Raw genomic sequence first — 18,803 nt, 5'->3', positions numbered from 1 at the left:
ATCTTACCCTTGAAATTGAGCTGAAAGCACATTTTGAAGTAATAGCAGGTTACCTTGTGACCCCACTCTTTTGTGTAGTAACCATGTTTTTTTTGGTGCGCTGATAGCTGATGGAAAAACCACAGTTTTACTATAGTACCCATGTTTTAACTATGTTTTTTTGAAAATCATGGTTTTCAAAAACATGGTAATTTAAATGTTTAAATTTAAATGTAAATTTTACTACAGTAACCATGTTTTTTTGAGTTTCAGCTGTAGTATTTTTAACAGTTTTTTTAAACTGTGGTTCATTTCCGTAAGGGGATGTGAGAACATGGCCCGGTATTGTTGGATTAAAGTTTATCGAATGAAACTACTAATTCCACTTGATGTTGGTGTCTACAGATAACAAATATATTAAGTTCCTTTGTATTTAATAAACCTAAAGATGTGAAAGTTTGCCACCGTGTGGTATAAAAAGAAACAAGGAACAAGGAACTAAATGCTGTTAGTTTAGGGACTTTCATGATCTATACCAGGATGGGCATGGGCCACAAGAATGTCACATGAAGCTGGCCGAATTAAAACACTTAAAATTTTACATCATTTAATGTTTAACTATATGTTATCTTAACCTAAATGTAACTTTAATTACCACTTTGACTTTTTTATATTTTAATTTTCATATGGCAATAAAAGGCTAAAAGAAACATGGTTAGAATTGTAAGAGCAGATCTTTCATTTCATAACATCAAACTGAAGTTCTAATTCTTTATGTTCTGCACCCCTGATGTATTCTCGGTGCAGTTCTTATATACCTCAAAGAGGATTTGAGAAAATAAAATAACACACTTCTAAAACAGAACCAACCTCAAATCTCTGTTCCTCTTTTTACAAAAGACGGTGGAAAACACACCTTTTGTTCTGTGCATCATCAAAAGGAAAATATTTGTGAAGCCTCACACAAATAAGAGGAATGAAAATGTATAATCAACTGATTTTCACCTATTCAAAATCCAAAGTCCCATTGTCTTTGAAAAGGTTAATGTATATTAAATTGTATTTCTAGTCAGACCATGAAGAGGAAGTTAATGGTAACGTGACTATTGGCTTACGAATGTGAAACTAAAATGTTTTCTTTATAAGGAACCAAAATCAATAGCAAAGAAAGTTTCCGGATATTTTTTACAGAGTTCAGTGAATGAACCAAAGACAGACGCTGCTGTCAAACATGAAGTCAAGAGCTTTATGTCTGCTGGTGCTCCACTGTTTTATCAATGTCTGTGATTTTCATCCACTCATCCGTCCCCGAAATGGACTTCGTGAGTGTCGCAAAAACTCATCTTTAACAGCACTGGAGGTTCTACCAGGTGGTGGATGGGACAACCTACGCAACATAGACATGGGACGGGTGATGAACCTGAGCTATTCTCAGTGCCAGACAACAGAAGACGGTGCTTATCTCATTCCAGATGAAGTCTTTGTCGTTCCACAGAAAATAAGTGGAGTGGAAACAAACTCTGAGATGATCATGTCATGGCTGGAGCAGAAAAGTTCCACTTCAAGCTCTATAAATGCGGACGTTTCCTTCTACTCAGTGGTTAATGCAAAATTCTCAACTGAAAACCAACGTATGAAGACCCACCAAGTCAAAGACAACTCTGTAACAGCTCGGGTTCAAGTAAGTGAAAAAAATATTAAAAAAAATGCTTTTTACAGTAAGTAGAAAGAGAGTTTATGGAATCCCAAAATGTTGTGATCTTTATTGCTATTAGACTGTAAATACACCGAGGTATTGATCAAGAAATCAATACACTTTATGATCCTATCAGAAAAACATGTTTCCAAATACTTCTTATCTATAATTGGAGAAAAGCAACATTGTACAATTCTGTTATTTTAACCCATGGTTCAACATCCCACATTATCCTTTTTCAGGTACGTAATCATCTGTACTCAGTAAAGGCGTATCCTGACTTCACTCTGGACTCTCGCTTTGCTCACCAGGCGGAAGAAATTGCAGACGCTGTTGAGAACAATCAAACCCGTCAAGCAACTTATCTGTCAGAGAAACTTATTCTTGATTATGGTACTCATGTTATCACAAGTGTTGATGCCGGTGCCACTTTAGCTGCAGGAGGACTATCTTAAAATGTCCTATGTCTCTAACAGTCAGTCAGACATGACTTCCATCTCTGCATCGGCTGGCTTTAACTTTTTTGACAAAGTAAAATTCGATATTGGTGGCAAGGATTCTCATGGAAGTTCTGAAACAAGCTGTTATCAGGGTAACATCACATATTCCATAGTTCAGAGTCATGGAGGGGCTTTATTTTATCCTGGCATCACTCTGCAGAAGTGGCAGGAGAGCACGCTCAATAATCTGGTGGCTATTGACCGCTCTGGTCTGCCCCTGCACTATTTTCTCAATCCAACGACATTTCCAGACCTTCCAGTCCCGACAGTGAACAAAATTGCTTTATCAGTTAAACATGCTATCGAGAGTTACTACAAAGTTAACACCATTCCCGGGTGTGTAAATCCAGATTCAAAAAATTTTAACTTTCAGGCAAATGTGGATGATGCATCTTGTGAGGGCCCGGTCACTAATCTTACCTTTGGTGGCGTTTACCAAACATGTAATCCATTGACATCAGATGGAAATGTCCTCTGTGATGAGCTAGCACAGAAAAATCCAGCCACGGGTGATTTTTCATGCCCTCAAGTGTACACTGCCACTCTGTTGCGCTCGGAGACGGAAGAAAGAGGTTACAATAAATATGAGTGCCACAGACACTGTCATTCATGTGGTTTCTTGTGGTTGGACACTTGTTGTGACCAAACATGTGGTGATGCTTATCGTGTCAGTAGTGCAAAAATTGACACATACTGGTGTTCCACATCTCAGAAGACACCTGAGAACTCTGGATATCTTTTTGGAGGCCTGTATGGACCGTCTTTACAAAACCCAATAACCAAATCTCGTGGCTGTCCTCCAAATTTCTTCACCCAGAGATTTTTGTCAAATGGCATGATGGTGTGTCTGAGCAATGATTATGAGACAGGAACTAGGTTCTCTGTTCCTTTCGGTGGTTTCTTTAGCTGTCAGTCCAGCAACCCTCTTGCGAACGATCAATCTCGCTGTCCTACTCAGTTTAGTCAACATTTAGCTGCTATTAGTGATGGCTGTCAGATATTGTTCTGCGTCCAGTCAGGTGTTTTTACCGGTGGTCAGTTAAAGCCTGTCCGTCTCCCACCATTCTCGAGACCACCACTGGTAAGCATGATGGCAACAAACACTATTGCTGTAATGACAGAAGGCGATCGGTCATGGGTACGAGTTGAAAGAACTAAGATGTGGCGACTGGCAAAGCCTGGTGAAATTAAGCAAATGGCATCGATGTTTGACGCACCTTCTCAGATGTCTGGAGGAGAGAAGGCAGGTTTAGCTGTTGGTCTGATTGCTTTAATCGCTCTTTTCGCGGCAGGAACAGTGATTCTAGTGAAAAGAAGGAGATTTTCTGGTCTTGGTGTAAGCAGAGGGTATGAAGAGCTTCATAGTCAGAGTCACAGTGAGAGTGGTGTAGAGAACCAGAGAGAACAACAGATGGGAACTGCCAATGAAAACCCTATTCAGCCTATATAAGCACCATGATCTTTTTAAAATGGCTGCTTGGTGATTTACAGTTAAAATTCAATGTAACTTTATTAGCATTAATCGTTCTATAAAGACCACTCATCTAATTTCTTGTTATCCTTCTATTTTAAAACTAAATACAATATTACAGACAAGTATTGTAATCAGTTTTGGTAAAATACACCAGTAAAACATTTAGACAATTATTTTCGTCAATGTACGTCTCTACAATCTGTACTAATATGAACTGTAAAGCTAGCTGAAATTTCTTGAAAATGTTATTGTACAACTTACAGACCACTATACAGTGGATATTTAAAATATCCACTGTATCTATATGAATATTAAAAATGATTTAGAGGGAACCACAAAATGTTTAATGTAATATGTGTTCAATGTACAAAAAGTTATTTTTAATAATGGGACCATTGTGAAATAATTATGATTAACATTAACATAAAAAGAGGGGCAGGAAGAAAAATTGGGACGCAGAATGCTTTGTGTGAATGCTATATATATACATCTGTATATCTCTGTCTATTACTTTTCATTTTATGATGAATAAATTCTCCAAAAAAAGAAGTGTGCAGCTGTATTTAACTTAGATATAAATCATCACACCAACATTGAAAAAATACACATACTCATTAATACTTTCAGAGAGAAACTAAAAATAAATCTTTCATAGAGAAAGATCAAATTTAACAGTAGAGGAGTAAAGGAGTTCATAATAGTAAAAAATATCAATGGAACATCACGGTTATAAGATTGAATGTACAGTACAATGTACAAACTTGTGCACACCCATGTTCATATCTATGTGTATGCCCAATATATGAGCAAGTCAGTTCAAGTTAGACCCATGTGTTTTAAATAGGTCATTATATTATTGCATCCTTGTAGCTCATTTGGTAGAGCTTTGTCTTAGCATTGCAAAAGATTATGTGTTGAAAAAAGTCCCCCTGGACAAAAACATCTGTCAAATGCAGAAATGTACCACAATTTATTGTCACATAAAAAGCAGTGATTAAAAGACAATAAAATAAATGCATTCGTTTTATGGTTATATTTTCTGAATTGTTTATTGGCCCATATCTGTCTCCCAAACAACTGGAGGGAAATGGAAATAAGTGGCACAAACTACATTTTGTCATCCGCATATCAAGATGGGATTAATCTTGACCTTCATCCTCATTCTCATTGCAAGAAAGTCTCATGAAACCCTCCCCCACTGCACAGCTGGGATTTACTAAAACATCAAAACAAAACCAGTCAGCGGATGTAATCTGTGGAGGGCAGAAAAGGAAGACACTCCCTGTTGCAAATGCCAAAGCTACATTTTTCCACACAGCCTTTTCAACTCCCTAGCATTTGAGAAAGTTGCTATACAGCAACAACTTTTCATGAAGAAACCGTATTTTACAACAAAGACAGACTTTTCTAAAGTAGGTCGCTCTGGGGTTTAACACATCTCGACTCACATCTCGAACAGACTGTTGTGTGAAAGCTACTGGGTGGGTAAAAGTGAACTCGGAATGATGTTATTTTCAGTATAATGCATCTTCAATTTCATATCTAAACAATCATTTCAGTCCTACAGCATTTAAATTACTGTAATATTCGAAAAGCTGCACAAAGATCAATGTTTACCTAAGATTATATTCAAATATGTTTCTGGCTGAAAAAAATGAATTACCCTATAGGTGAAATATTAAATGTCAACCTGTAATTTCCCCATAGGTTTCATTATGGAGACGAATAACTGCGCTGTTATCCACTTGTTTTTCTGTATCTCTTTGTCATCTAACACTTGACATGAGCTCAGCTTGCCACATAGGCTCTCAGACAGAATGTGAGAAAGCTCCTTTTGTGCCTGGCTACAATCTGGCAGGAGAAGGTTTTGATGTGGTCCAGATGCGCAGTAAAGGTGCATTTTTGATCAATGTCAAGTCACACTTGGTGGACAACAGGACTTGTACTGTCTGCGGGAACCGATTTCAGGGTGGACAGATGCAGAAACTGCCGTCGGCCGTGCTGGACTGGCGTCCCTTCAGCCGTTGCAGTAAACAGCTCTCTAGTGCACTTCATCATTCTGTTAACTCTCTCATGAAAACCTCGACTTCTCTCATTAATAACAACTGGGGAATGGATCTCAGCCTGGAGGATGTGGGAAAAGCCATTTTAGGAGGGAGCCGGTCAGATATTGCTAAATTTGCCAAATCTCAGAATTCAGTGGATAAAGCCACTTTTGCTCTTCATGAGATCAGCTGCACGTATTACAGGTAAGGCAATGGTTTTCCAGTTTATGACTTCGTACAGAATATACAGTATTAAACACAATTGTTTTTATATTCTGTGCGGGGCATGACTCGTCACTGGTGCTTATGACAGGGAAGGAAAAAATGGTAGCACCGGTTAAATAAGCATACAGTATACATGCATCCTATATTATATAGTATATTTTTGTATACTGTAGATGTCTTGTATGCATGCAGCAGTGACCAAATATTTGTACATAATTTCCTCTAAATGACTTAGGTTAGATTATACAATTAAATTATGAGGACTATGCACAAAATAAAAACCTTCCAAGGAATTTATTGGCAAAAACGATTTGGCAGAAATACAAACTATAGAATAACAGGACCTATTCAGTCTTATATGTATATTCAAAATAAGAGTAGAAAAACTAAAAGCTTACAGAAAGTAAACCTGCTATTGTTACAGTACATTAACCTACAGCAAAATGTTTTGATACTTTCTCATTTATTTACTTTGTGAAAGTAGTCTGGTAATGCAATTTTCCAAGCAAACTATAAACAATAAAATGTATTTAACATTTGCAGTTTGAAGTCAACTTTGAAAATAAGCTGCTGTTAAAATAAATGTTTATATATTTTATGTTTTTTAATTTATTTAGAACAAGTCTCATGTGGGATCATCTCAAATTTGCTTAGATTAGTATTTTCTGCACGTAGTGTTAAAAAGCAAATCTTGAAATGCTTTGATAAGTACTTTTTTCCTTCCTTTGACCAGTCTGCCAGTCAGAAAACTAAATGTAAGGCAAACAGTACTTTATTTTGAACCCACATTCTGTGTATGCTGACATTTTTTATCTATTTACAGTTACAGACTTACAGACCACCCAGAACTCAGCGCTGAATTCTCAAAACATTTGCAGCAACTTCCGTCACAATATTACGACAAAACAAAACCCCTCTACAGAAGGACTATAGATACATATGGCACTCACTACATACGTCAAGTCCACCTTGGAGGTCGAGTGAGACGGGTCACAGCTTTTCGAACTTGCCTTGCAACCCTGAAAGGCTTGTCTGAGACTGACATCAAAAACTGCCTAAGCATTGAGTTAAAGATAGCTTTGGGATTTGTACCTGCTAATGTCTCCTTTTCCAATAAATGCTCTCAAATCCTTAAAGATCACATGAGCATGGGCTTCTACCAGGGTTTCATGACGCATAAAATAGAGGTGCTGGGAGGTGAGAAATACTTTCCAGATCTTGTTTTAAACCAAAGCCCAGCGGAAGCCTACTCGAGTTGGATGATGAGTTTGCATGACAACCCAGATGTTATATCATATTCAATTTTCCCTCTTCATCATCTGGTGGCTGATCCTGATGTCAGAGCCAATCTGAGAAAAGCAGTTACAGAGTACATCGAGGAGAACAGGCTTCCTGTAGATCACGAAGAAAATCGAAAATGTTCTCAAGCACCAAATCTGGACCACAACTGCTGCCCTATGCGAGCCGGCCGTGGCACGTTGAAGGTGTTGGTGCAGAGAGCTGCCGGCTTGAATGCGGACTTCTTCACACGCACTGATGGTTTTGTGAAAATTTGGTACAATCTCATGTATGAAGAAACCGAGGTGATTATGGATAATAATGACCCAGAATGGAATGCCAACTATGATTTTGAATCAATTGAGTTTGGTCATGAACTCATATTTGAGGTGTGGGACAGTGACGTATTTTATAACGACATGGTGGGGAAGTGTGTGGTCAGCCCTGAACGTGGGACTCACTCACACAGCTGTAAATTGAGGGGAGGCATTCTCTATTTTACCTACAGCGCCTCTTGCTATACTCACCTGACTGGGCCCATGTGTGGCAGATATTCACCAACAACATGATCAAAACATTTCTGCGAAATACGTTTTAGATAGTTAATGGTTAAACATTGAGTTCAAAGATTCTCACGTATATCTCATAATATATGAATATTATCATAATCATCGTTTTTCCTGAAGATTTTTTTATTATTATATTTGTGGAGAAGTATGCTTAAGTAGAGCAAAATAAATTGTTTTCCTAAAATGTGCTGTACATTTCTGATTTATTTCTATGTTTCACTGACATTTCTGACACGAGGTGGCGGTAGCAAAGTACAGTAAATGTATATAATTTTCAGTCATTTGTTTTTTTTTGCGTGGTGTTTGCCTATACAAAACATGTCCAGTCCTTGAAGGGGACTGGTAAGCATTACAGGTGTGGTGCCGAAAAATGACAAATTATGACCTCCGTTTGCCAGTAATGTAAGGATTAGGTATGGAGAACAGGTTTGGAATAGCTCCAGCAGCAGTATCAATGAGGGAAACCGTAATCTGGCTGGGGTCAAAATCGACACAACAGGGTTACTTTGCCAACCCAAATCAAAGCATAATTGCACGTGTCATGGATTTATGTTGTTAGAGTTCACCGGTTAAATGTAACGAAAACACAAAAGTGAAATGTTCATTAAAGTGAGAGACGAGGAGTTGGACCTTAAAGTGTGTGCTCAACTGGGATTTACCATATTACCACTTAAACCCAAGAAGAAATGTCTGAATAAATGTTAAATCACTCCCAAAATGCTTCCAGTGAGATCTCCTGTAAACTATCCATCCATCCATCCATTTTCTACCGCTTATCCGAACTACCTCGGGTCACGGGGAGCCTGCGCCTATCTCAGGAGTCTTTGGGCATCAAGGCAGGATACACCCTGGATGGAGTGCCAACCCATCGCAGGGCACACACACACACTCATTCACTCACGCACTCACACACTACGGACAATTTTTCCAGAGATGCCAATCAACCTACCATGCATGTCTTTGGACCAGGGGAGGAAACCGGAGTACCCGGAGGAAACCCCCGAGGCACGGGGAGAACATGCAAACTCCACACACACACAAGTCGGAGGCGGGAATCGAACCCCCAACCCTGGAGGTGTGAGGCGAACGTGCTAACCACTAAGCCACCGTGCCCCTGTAAACTATATAACATTTAAATAATAAATGTCCTTTTGACTCTCCGCTTTGCGTCGGATGGTTCCTATAATAAGTCTTGCATTAAAACCCTTTAACGCATGGCTAGCTGTGGATCATCCCTTACGCAAAAAACGGGAGCGGGAAATTGTCCGCCATGACATCTCCCGCACATTTTCATCTCAGTCTAACGTTAGGGACACTTAAACATCTACATTAATAGCTTTCCTGCATGACTGTCGGAGGGAGCAAATACTATGGTCGACCCATGGCTCTGATTTAGATGTACATTTTGGCTTAAAAAAATTTGAATGTAGCAGTAATATTTAATATATCTGTCCAGACCATGTATAAAAAAGAGGAATGTTGTTCCACATCAGGGTCAGGTAGTGAAGATTCTAGAGATAAAACAGGATTTATTTTATCATAAAGCTTAATAAAATCTGCATCAAAATGGGGTAGATATTGATAGATATCCAGTTTCACTAGATCTCTCTCCGTCAGGAACAAATTACACCTGGAGATATCAACTCCATTGTGAGTCAATCCTTTAACCCAACCACCAGGGAGATATAGAGCTGAAGGGAAGAACAGCAGGCAGGAGACGAAGTGATGTTAAACAGACAGGCAAATGATTTATTGAATAATCTCAGTTGTGCGTTGATGCTCAGTCAAGCTCTGCCAAACTTCGCCTGACTAGAAACAGATTCAATATGTGTTTTTAACCATTTAAGATTACAGTATCAAAACATTGTCTCATGACATTATTATGGACCTTGAGATGGAGACCAATGGATACTCAGATCAGCATAAGACACAATACAACTCCCAATGAGGTTAAACAACAGGAAAGTAAGGAACAAATAATATGAATAGAAGTGAATAATAAAATAAATGAATGAATACATATGATGAATATTGTAATAATAATAAATGAAATAGAATAATAAAATGAAATAAACAAGAAACAAGTGTATGTTTCTATCCAGATCTATCAATATGCACGGGCTAGCATGGTATTTGAAACAGATGCAGTAGAAAGCTGTGGAAGAGATCTAATATAAATTGAAAAATGATCAAAGATAGCGGTGTCAATAACCCATATGACAAGATTTGGTGCAATATGTGTCCATGAGTATATGTGGGATGAGTAACCCACTGCAAAAGTGGCACACTCCATGCTTAGAATTTTTTAGGTTAGCCGCTTAGAGGGGCAGCAAAGATGCACATTTAAATCACCTCAAATTTGAGTGCGATCATGTTTAGTGATCAAATCCCCAACAAACTACGAAAACTCTGCGTTGAAATGTTTGGTTTCTTGTGGTGGTCGATAAATCATAGCTAAAACCACAGGTTCGGGCCAGTTCAGGAGTAAAACCAAAGCTTCAAAACTGAAAAAAGCAGTGGAAGATAGCAGTCGACATCGGGGTCAAAGCGATTCTCTAACAGCAATGACTTGGGATAGTTTAAAGGGATAGTTCAGCAAAAAACTCAAATTGATCATTTATTTACTCACCCTCAGGCCATCCGAGGTGTAGGTGACATTTTTCTTGAGTAGAACCATAAAGAAGATTGTTTGGTAAATCCGCAGCCCTCTCTGGTACATATAATGGGAGTCTATGGGGTCCACCTGTCCTAAAGCACACAATTCCAAAAAGCGGCTTCTGGCGATATGTTGACGTTTTGTGAAGCGAATCATTTGATATTTTCATAAAACTGAACATCATTTTTAATCATATTAGCCATAATGTGCAGCCTCTGCACACAATCGCAATCTTCTTCTTGTAGTATTTTGTGGCAGATGGGATACCAGAGTCTGGTACGTTTAGCGCCACCTTCAGAAAGGGAGTGTTGAGGCTGTACCGTTAAAAAATCACAAGTGTTTATTAATTTTATGATTTGTTTATTGCTCATATCTCATTTGCATCAAAACAAACCTATATTTTGGCATGTAGCCCTGACCATTTCTAAAAAACTGAAAAAGTGAAATTGAAAGTGATCTCACTGTAAACCTTTATGTTGAGCTACAAATATAGTATATATCTGTAAATAATAAATAATATATAATATGTATAATATGTATAATGTATATGTATAATATGTATTAAAACACATTTTCATTTTGTTTAATATCAAATGTCCAGGATTCAAGTAAAAACTGCATAAAATGTCATTTAATATTCAGTTTTCTTAAAGATAAATGTATCATATCAACATAAAGAATTCTAAGTTTTGGCATATCTCTGACAAAGCAAAATTGTTTCAATTTCATTTCTTATAATTCAATTATAATTCATAATATTAGGTTAACCATTGCTTATTGGGCTGAGGAGCCAGATTTTTAACATTGAATATTTAAGAAAAATAATCTAATGCCTATTTAACTTTCCTGTTTAAATTATTTTTCCTCGTTTGTGATGGCAAGGCACCGAAGAATCCAGCAACAGGTGAATTTTCATGCCCTGAACCGTACAGTGCCACTCTGTAACGTTCTGAGACGGTAGAAATTGGGTACTATCATTATGAGTGCGTCAAATAATGTTATCCATGTGGTTTGTTTTGGCTGTACACTTGTTGTGACCCAGTATGTACTAATAGTTACAAAGTGCACAGTGCATTCATTCCAACCTACTGATGTTCAACAACTCAGAGAGTTGGAGGAACTAAGACATGGCAACTGGCAAAGCCTGGTGAAATAAATTAAATGGCATTAATGTTTGACAGATCTCCTCAGATGTCTGGAGGAGAGAAGACAGGTGTAGCTTATAGTGTAATTGTTTTAATTGCTTTTGCAGTGGGAGAACTCTTTTGTGACTTACCTCAGGGAAAAAAGAAAGTGTTCACGAGGAACAAATTGAAAGAGAAAAAGGATGCAAAATAATTTGTTTGCGAATGCTAATGCATGTAAAGTAATCAAATGAACTGATACAATGAGTTGTTTTTTGGTGATGATAGGTATAGTTTCTTTAAATTCAAGTTGAATTATCTTTTCATTTTTGTTATGATTTAAATGAACTGATCAATAAAATGTTTTTTTTTTCTGTAAAATGAATCAATAAATGTTAGATTGTTTCAGTAAATTGAAGTTTTGTCTTAATTTAGAAAAACATTGCAAAGATTTTGTCTGTTTTATTAGTGCCAGTTCTTAAAGATAAAGCGGGTAATGTAAGATAATTACAGGCCCATAGCCTTAGCCAGTATTTTATCTAAAGTTTTAGAAATTATTTTGTTGGATAGGGTCAGTGTGCTTTTTCACTTCAAAGATTATCAGTTTGGGTTTAAAGCAAAACATGCACTGACTTGCGTATATATGCTTTTAAAGAAATAGTAAATAACTACAGAGATAAAAACTCATCAGTGTTTTTGTGTTTCATTGATGCATTAAAAGCTTTTGATAGAGTAGATCATGAAACGTTATTTCTAAAGTTGACACAAAGAGGAGTGCCTAAATATATTGTGAGAAATCTTAGTTATTGGTATGCGCACCAGACAATGCAAGTAAAGTGGGGCAATAAAATCTCTTCTCGGGGTTAGTAATGGTGTGAGACAAGGATGAATTTTGTCCCCAGTTTTGTTCAATCTCTATATGAATGATTTATCTAAATACTTGAAAGCCTGCAAAACGGGTTGTATGATTGGGAATATTTTAGTGAATCACATCATGTATACAGATGATCTAGTTGTGTTCAGACCCAGTGGTGCTGGTCTTCAGCAGCTCTTGAACATTATGTTCTGTTTATGGCTTTGAACATGATATTATGTATATACTGTATAATGCCTAAAAGAGTATTATTATGACTTGTAGAACTAAGGTGGAAAAAATGTAACATTTCCCAGTTTTCACACTGTCTGATAAGAATCAAATGGTGGGTATGAAAGTAAAATATCTTGGGCATTTTATTATGAGCATTTGACAGTGATGATTATATACTGCAGAGAGACAACGTTGAATGATGTATATACAGGCTTACATACATTTACATAAGTTTGGTTTCTGTTCAGACGAAGTGAAAATATTATTGTTTAAAGCATTGTACACCATTATATAGTGCTTACAATGGTCAAAGGCTCCAAGTAGCCTATAATGATGCAATGACAATTTTGCTGTGGAGACCTAGGTGGCATAGTGCAAATGAAATGTTTTTTGGACTAAGAGTAAAAACTTTTCAGGCTGTTTTAATAAATCTTATGTATAAATGTATCCGTCGGCTTAAAGAGTCAAAAAATGAAATTATTGAGGGCCTAACTAATATAAGTGTAAGTTCTACACGGTATCAGACCAGCTTGTGGAGGCATTGGTATCACTGCATTTATGTAATACAATGATTTCTTATGTGGTTACTGCTGTGCAGTTTTTAATGTATTCATGTGTTTTATGTCATTTGTTTGTTTGTAATTTTTTATTGGACTTCGAGTCAGTATTAAATTGATGATATGCAAGTTGTTAAACAATTGCAGCACAAGTTTAAACTGGTCGACAGAAACAAGCATTTTATTAACAGCCGTGCCTTAAGTCTACAGTGAATTTGGAAACAACTTGCCAGCTTATCTAACTGTTGTAAACAATATAAATGACATCAAGATTAGCATTGCCCTCTTGTTTAGTCTTCAAGTCAGTGCAACGAACCCTTTCAAACGATCCAGGTGCTGCAGGACCATCCTGATCTTATTGCATTGCATCTGTAGCTTGCCACATGTGATTTGAATCTCTGACGTTGGGCCGATAGTCATCGAAACAGCACCCGCTTATCTCAACTGACTCTTACAAGTGAATGTTCGCAATGGCTATCTATGATCAGTGAGCAACCCCTGATTATTTCCTCACAACAATAAAAACGTTGATGTAGATTTATACGGTTTATTTCTTAGCTCTTAATGCAAATGTTAAATACCAGGTTGATTTGAATAATTAAAATAATGCAAATGAAAATGGAAATGTTTGTGGTTATGTAAGCTTTTGAGAACAAAACTGACTACACCGGTTTAATAAAGACCACACACGCTCGGATTGAAATTAAAAACAGATGCGACTCGGAAGAGAAAGATTTCTCAACACACAACACACTTGACAATCATGAAATTGCAAGCAATTTTGGTGGTGATACTTTGCTGTTTTTTCATGGCCTGTGACCCTCATCCACTCAGTCGTCCCAGTAATGGACTTGGTGAGTGCCGAAAAAGTTCAGCTATACCGGCACTGGAGGTTCTTCCAGGCGGTGGATGGGATAACCTGCGCAACATAGACATGGGACGTGTGATGAACCTGAGCTATTCTCAGTGCCAGACCACAGAAGATGGTGTTTATCTCATTCCAGATGAAGTCTTTGTCATTCCACAGAAAGAGAGTGGAGTCGAAACAAACTCTGAGATGATCATGTCATGGCTGGAGGAGAAAAGTTCCACCTCAAGCTCTATAAATGCGGACGTTTCTTTCTTCTCGGTGGTTAATGGAAAATTCTCATCAGAAAACCAACGTATGAAGACCCACCAAGTCAAAGAGAATTCTGTAACATCCCGGGTTCAAGTAAGTCAAAATATTATTCTAGTAAAATGGAAATACAGAATGTCATAAAATGATTGTTAAAAATACTTTAACTACGACATAGAATTCGGTCACACTTCAGTATAGGGGGCAATTCTCGCTGTTAACAAACCATTAACTATGACTATTTCCCCAATATACTCTTAATTTGGTGCTAATTGATAGCTAATAAGGTAGTTGTTGTTGAACATTTTCACAGTAAAACAAATGTTCTGTACTTTCTGTATATTTATGCTATTCAAAATAGACCTAGAGCACATATACATAATCAAAATTAAATGAGCTCATTACATTGTTGTATTTTTCTTTAACATTTCCAGGTGCGTAATCATCTGTACACAGTAAAGGCATATCCTGATTTTGCCCTGGATTCTCACTTCGTTCAGCAGGCGGAGGAAATCGCAGATGCTATCAAGAACAATCAAACCCGTCATGCAACTTATCTGTCAGAGAAACTTATTTTTGATTATGGTACTCATGTTATCACAAGTGTTGATGCCGGTGCCACTTTAGTGCAGGAGGACTATTTAAAAAGGTCTTTTATATCTAATAGTCAATCAGACATGACTTCCGTCTCTGCATCAGCAGGCTTAAGCTTTTTTGCCAAAGTAAATTTTGATCTGGAAAAGGAATCTAAGAACACTTCTAAAATCAGTGGTTATCAGGGTAACATCACATATTCTATAGTTCAGAGTCATGGAGGGGGTTTATTTTATCATGGCATCACTCTACAGAAGTGGCAGGAGAGCACGCTCAATAATCTGGTGGCTATTGACCGATCTGGTTTGCCCCTGCACTATTTTCTCAACCCAATGACATTTTCAGAGCTTCCAGAGTCAACTATTTCTGATCTAGCTTCTTACGTGCAAAAGGCTGCAGAGACTTACTATGAAGTCAATACAATTCCTGGGTGTATAAATCCAGACTCTAAAAATTTCAACCTAGAGGCAAATGTGGATGATGGATCTTGTGAGGGGCCAGCCACTAACCTTAGCTTCGGTGGCATTTACCAAACATGTAAACCTTTGACAGTAAATGGAAGTCTCATCTGTAATAATAAGGCTGTGAAGAATCCAGCCACAGGCGATTTTTCATGCCCTCAGCTGTACACTGCCACCTTATTACGCTCAGAGACTCAAGAAAGTAGGTACTTTCGTAATGAGTGCAGCAAGAAATGTCATTCATGTGGTTTCTTATGGCTGTCAACTTGTTGTGAACAGATGTGTGGCGATGCTTACTATGTTCATCGTGCAAACATTCAAACCTACTGGTGTTCCACAACTCAGAAAACTCCTAACTACTCAGGGTATCTTTTTGGAGGATTTTATGGACCATCTTTACAAAACCCATTTACGAAATCTAAAACCTGTCCTGCTAATTTCTTCACGCAGACATTTTTGTCTAATGGCATGATGATGTGTCTGAGCAATGATTATGGGACAGGAACTAGATTCTCTGTTCCGTTCGGTGGTTTCTTTAGCTGTCAGTCCAGCAACCCTCTTGCAGAGGGTCAATCTCGCTGTCCTCCTCAGTTCAGTCAACATTTAGCTGCTGTTAGTGATGGCTGTCAGATATTATATTGCGTCCAATCAGCTGTTTTCAATAGCGGTCAGTTGAAACCTGTTCGCCTCCCCCCTTTTACCAATCCACCATTGATCAGTAAGCTTGCATCAAACAACGTGTCAGTATTGACAGAAGGAGATCGGTCCTGGGTGAGAGTTGGAGGAACTAAGACATGGCAACTGGCAAAGCCCGGTGAAATAAATCAAATGGCATTCATGTTTGACAGATCTCCTCAGATGTCTGGAGGAGAGAAGGCAGGTGTGGCTAATGGTATACTTACTTTAATTGCTTTTGTAGTGGCAGGATTTTTTATTGGTGAAAAATTCTGACCTCGGGGAAAAAGAAAGTAAAAAGTGCTTCATGGTGCTTGACAAATTGGAAGAGAAAGAGAAGAGGATGCAAATTAATTTGTTTTGCAAATGGTAGTGCATGTAATGTAATCAAATGATCTCTAAAAGAAGTCATCGTGTGATATGTTGTGGTGATGGGTATAATTATTCTCTTAAAAAATTAACGCTTAATTACAAGGTTTTATTTCTTTAGACTCAAGTTGAATTATGTCTTCAATTCTGTCACGACTTAATTCAATCATCTTTGAAATTATTTGGTCACCATTGTTAGAATTAGTTATAATTAATCTTGAGATTGAAATGTCTGTCATTATTGTTACCTTTAAATAATCAATAAACTTCAAATTGTTTCAATAAATTGACATTGGGTTTATTTAGAAAAACATAATATAAAGAACATTCACATTGATAAACAATATCAGAGATGATAATGTTATTTTTTTTTGGATTTTCAAGATGTGTGTATCAAGACTGACCTGAAATATTAGGAAAGTGCTCGTCCTTATCTAAACCCCATTGGCAGATTCGCTTGGATGCTTTTTTTCCACTCGATGAGTGGTAATGCATAGGCAACTACCACTAACATTCATGTTAGTTAGAGTCCCAAAGAGACTTTGAGCAACTCGGCCATTTGTACAGTTATAGTACCATCCTCACCTGAACAGAGCAAACACTGTCAGAACCCAAAGTTCCTCTTTCAATCATGGCATTCACCATTTAGTTTTATGATCACACGAACCTCGTCTGCCCCATTCGATGACAGAGGTCCTCTGCTTGCTTATCATTGAACGGATTACAGTCAATGTCGTGTAGTATCACTGCGTTAGCAGAGGCGAGGTTGATTCCCTGCCCTCCGGCACGGGTCGACAGGAGAAACACAAAGATCTCCGGGTTTGTGTTGTATTTGTCGATAAGGCCAATCCTAAATTCACAGGATAACATTTGTTGTTTTTAACAGATTTTTTGCATAGACTAATAAACAATTCGCAATGGATGATCAGCAAAGTTCAAAAAATCTAAACCCAACCACACTGATCTGATTAAACAAGACAGTCTGGATAAAAATGTATATTCAATAAAGTAGCACTCACCTCTCTGCCATGGGAGTAGAGCCATCCAACCGAACAAACTCATGGTCAAGATGTTTCAGCAGGATCTCCACAATGTCCAGCACCATGGTGAACTGACTGAACAGCACAACCCTATCACCCTTAGAGAGAAATCAAGTTATTTTACGAATCATAAAACACACAAAAATAGGTCATACTTCATAAATTAAGTGACATGATTAAAACACGTCTTCACAAACCTTTTCTTTGAGCTTGGCGAGTGTCTTGGTTAGCAGAGCAAACTTTCCAGAGTCTAAGATGAGCTCTTTGTCCAGCTGAAATTTGCTGATGGAGCTGTACTGCTTGCATAAATTATGCAGCTCAAAGTCAGACATGATTTCCATGTCCTCTTGGATCAGCGCAGGGTCTGCATCAAAATGTGTTGGTTCCTAACATAAGAACAACGTCATCTCAATGATGCACATTTTTATCAGTTGTTGGGAATCAAACCCAAGATCTTGGCCCAGTCCTTACCTTTATCATGGCCTTGCTCATGGCAGCCAATTTTTCACTGGTATAATACTGGCGGTGTAACAATGGATGATTGGCCATCTTTCTCAGCTGCATCATCACATTACAGAGCTCTCGCTCTACAGACAAAGAGGAAATGTGAGAAAGGTGCTGTGAGACATGGTAACATTTTAATATACCATTTTTTTTTTACTTTTGGTGGAAGCTGTTTCAACACCTAGAGTCAGATTAAGACAGATAAAAACGATCCTTTTTTACATTTAGAGAGATTTTCTTGTGGCAGTAGTTAAGAAAGTTATTAACAAATACGAATATGAAAAATGAAGCAATTACATCAGCACAGCATCTTGATTTAACTCACCATAGTACACAAGAACTTTCAGACTGGGCACCAATTCCCGAACCCAGTTATCTGCAAAGAGAGAATTAACTTTATCATCTCAAGGAGCGCTGCAGAATTCACACGATACATTTTTAGTAAAAACATGTTTTACCCAGTGTGGATGAGGGCACGGTTATAAGGTGATACAAAAATACATTGTATGGGTCAAAATTATTGATTTTTGAATTATGCCAAAAATCCTTAGGATATCAAGTACAGATCTTGTTCTATGAAGATGTTTTGAAAATTTCCTACCGTAAATATATCAAATCTTTTATTTCTATGAGTGGTAGCAGCAAAATCGCTAAAATAAATGGCCAGAAACACAAACTTCACACACTGCTGCTGCCTGCTCTTTGGGACTTACCCGCTCAAGTTTGGCATCTATATAAAGCTCAGAATATCATACAACACAAAGACAACACAAAAACCCACGAGGGGGTAAAAACGTAACATAGAGTAGACATGAACAGGAACGAAGACTAACTAAACTAACAGGACTAGACT

The 18,803-nt window shown here is 37.6% G+C and overlaps 4 protein-coding genes across 4 annotated transcripts; 3 read left to right on the top strand and 1 right to left on the bottom strand.

Moving 5' to 3' along the window:
- The first annotated feature begins 1,143 nt into the window (after nucleotides 1–1,143).
- Nucleotides 1,144–4,198, top strand: mpeg1.1 (macrophage expressed 1, tandem duplicate 1). The gene is given in 3 exon segments (XM_056772241.1): nucleotides 1,144–1,660; nucleotides 1,918–2,109; nucleotides 2,111–4,198. Coding segments are annotated over 3 exon segments (2,187 nt in total). The 5' UTR covers nucleotides 1,144–1,180; the 3' UTR covers nucleotides 3,626–4,198.
- Nucleotides 4,199–4,953: 755 nt separating this feature from the next.
- prf1.5 (perforin 1.5) lies at nucleotides 4,954–8,048 on the top strand. The gene is given in 4 exon segments (XM_056729565.1): nucleotides 4,954–5,061; nucleotides 5,357–5,405; nucleotides 5,407–5,898; nucleotides 6,743–8,048. Coding segments are annotated over 3 exon segments (1,557 nt in total). The 5' UTR covers nucleotides 4,954–5,061; nucleotides 5,357–5,364; the 3' UTR covers nucleotides 7,767–8,048.
- A 5,890-nt stretch (nucleotides 8,049–13,938) lies between these two features.
- Nucleotides 13,939–16,313, top strand: LOC130440423 (macrophage-expressed gene 1 protein-like). The gene is made up of 2 exons (XM_056773533.1): nucleotides 13,939–14,403; nucleotides 14,742–16,313. Exons 1-2 carry the CDS (start codon nucleotides 13,954–13,956, stop codon nucleotides 16,311–16,313), a joined length of 2,022 nt encoding a protein of 673 aa, XP_056629511.1. The 5' UTR covers nucleotides 13,939–13,953.
- A 629-nt stretch (nucleotides 16,314–16,942) lies between these two features.
- LOC130407167 (SWI/SNF-related matrix-associated actin-dependent regulator of chromatin subfamily A containing DEAD/H box 1A-like) lies at nucleotides 16,943–18,027 on the bottom strand. The gene is made up of 5 exons (XM_056729881.1): nucleotides 17,918–18,027; nucleotides 17,644–17,832; nucleotides 17,426–17,544; nucleotides 17,074–17,256; nucleotides 16,943–16,991 (listed from the first exon to the last, which is right to left on the bottom strand). The coding sequence occupies exons 1-5, from the start codon at nucleotides 18,011–18,013 to the stop codon at nucleotides 16,988–16,990; spliced, it is 591 nt and encodes a 196-aa protein (XP_056585859.1). The 5' UTR covers nucleotides 18,014–18,027; the 3' UTR covers nucleotides 16,943–16,987.
- Between the last annotated feature and the right edge of the window lie 776 nt (nucleotides 18,028–18,803).

The sequence above is a fragment of the Triplophysa dalaica genome, chromosome 18 (genome assembly GCF_015846415.1).
Source record: "Triplophysa dalaica isolate WHDGS20190420 chromosome 18, ASM1584641v1, whole genome shotgun sequence".
NCBI classification, from domain to species: domain Eukaryota; kingdom Metazoa; phylum Chordata; class Actinopteri; order Cypriniformes; family Nemacheilidae; genus Triplophysa; species Triplophysa dalaica.
Note: the sequence above shows the minus strand (reverse complement) of the source record. Positions and strands in the feature narration are given on the sequence as shown.

Bases quoted from the DNA above. Each gene is read 5' to 3' on its own strand.
- LOC130440423 (XM_056773533.1), top strand. From the start codon at position 13,954: ATGAAATTGCAAGCAATTTTGGTGGTGATACTTTGCTGTTTTTTCATG. The intron at 14,404-14,741 runs GTAAGTCAAAAT...TAACATTTCCAG, and splicing joins CTGTAACATCCCGGGTTCAA to GTGCGTAATCATCTGTACAC.
- LOC130407167 (XM_056729881.1), bottom strand. From the start codon at position 18,013: ATGATGCAGCTGAGAAAGATGGCCAATCATCCATTGTTACACCGCCAG. The intron at 17,833-17,917 runs GTAAGGACTGGG...TTCTTATGTTAG, and splicing joins TGAGCAAGGCCATGATAAAG to GAACCAACACATTTTGATGC. The intron at 17,545-17,643 runs GTTTGTGAAGAC...TTTCTCTCTAAG, and splicing joins TCGCCAAGCTCAAAGAAAAG to GGTGATAGGGTTGTGCTGTT.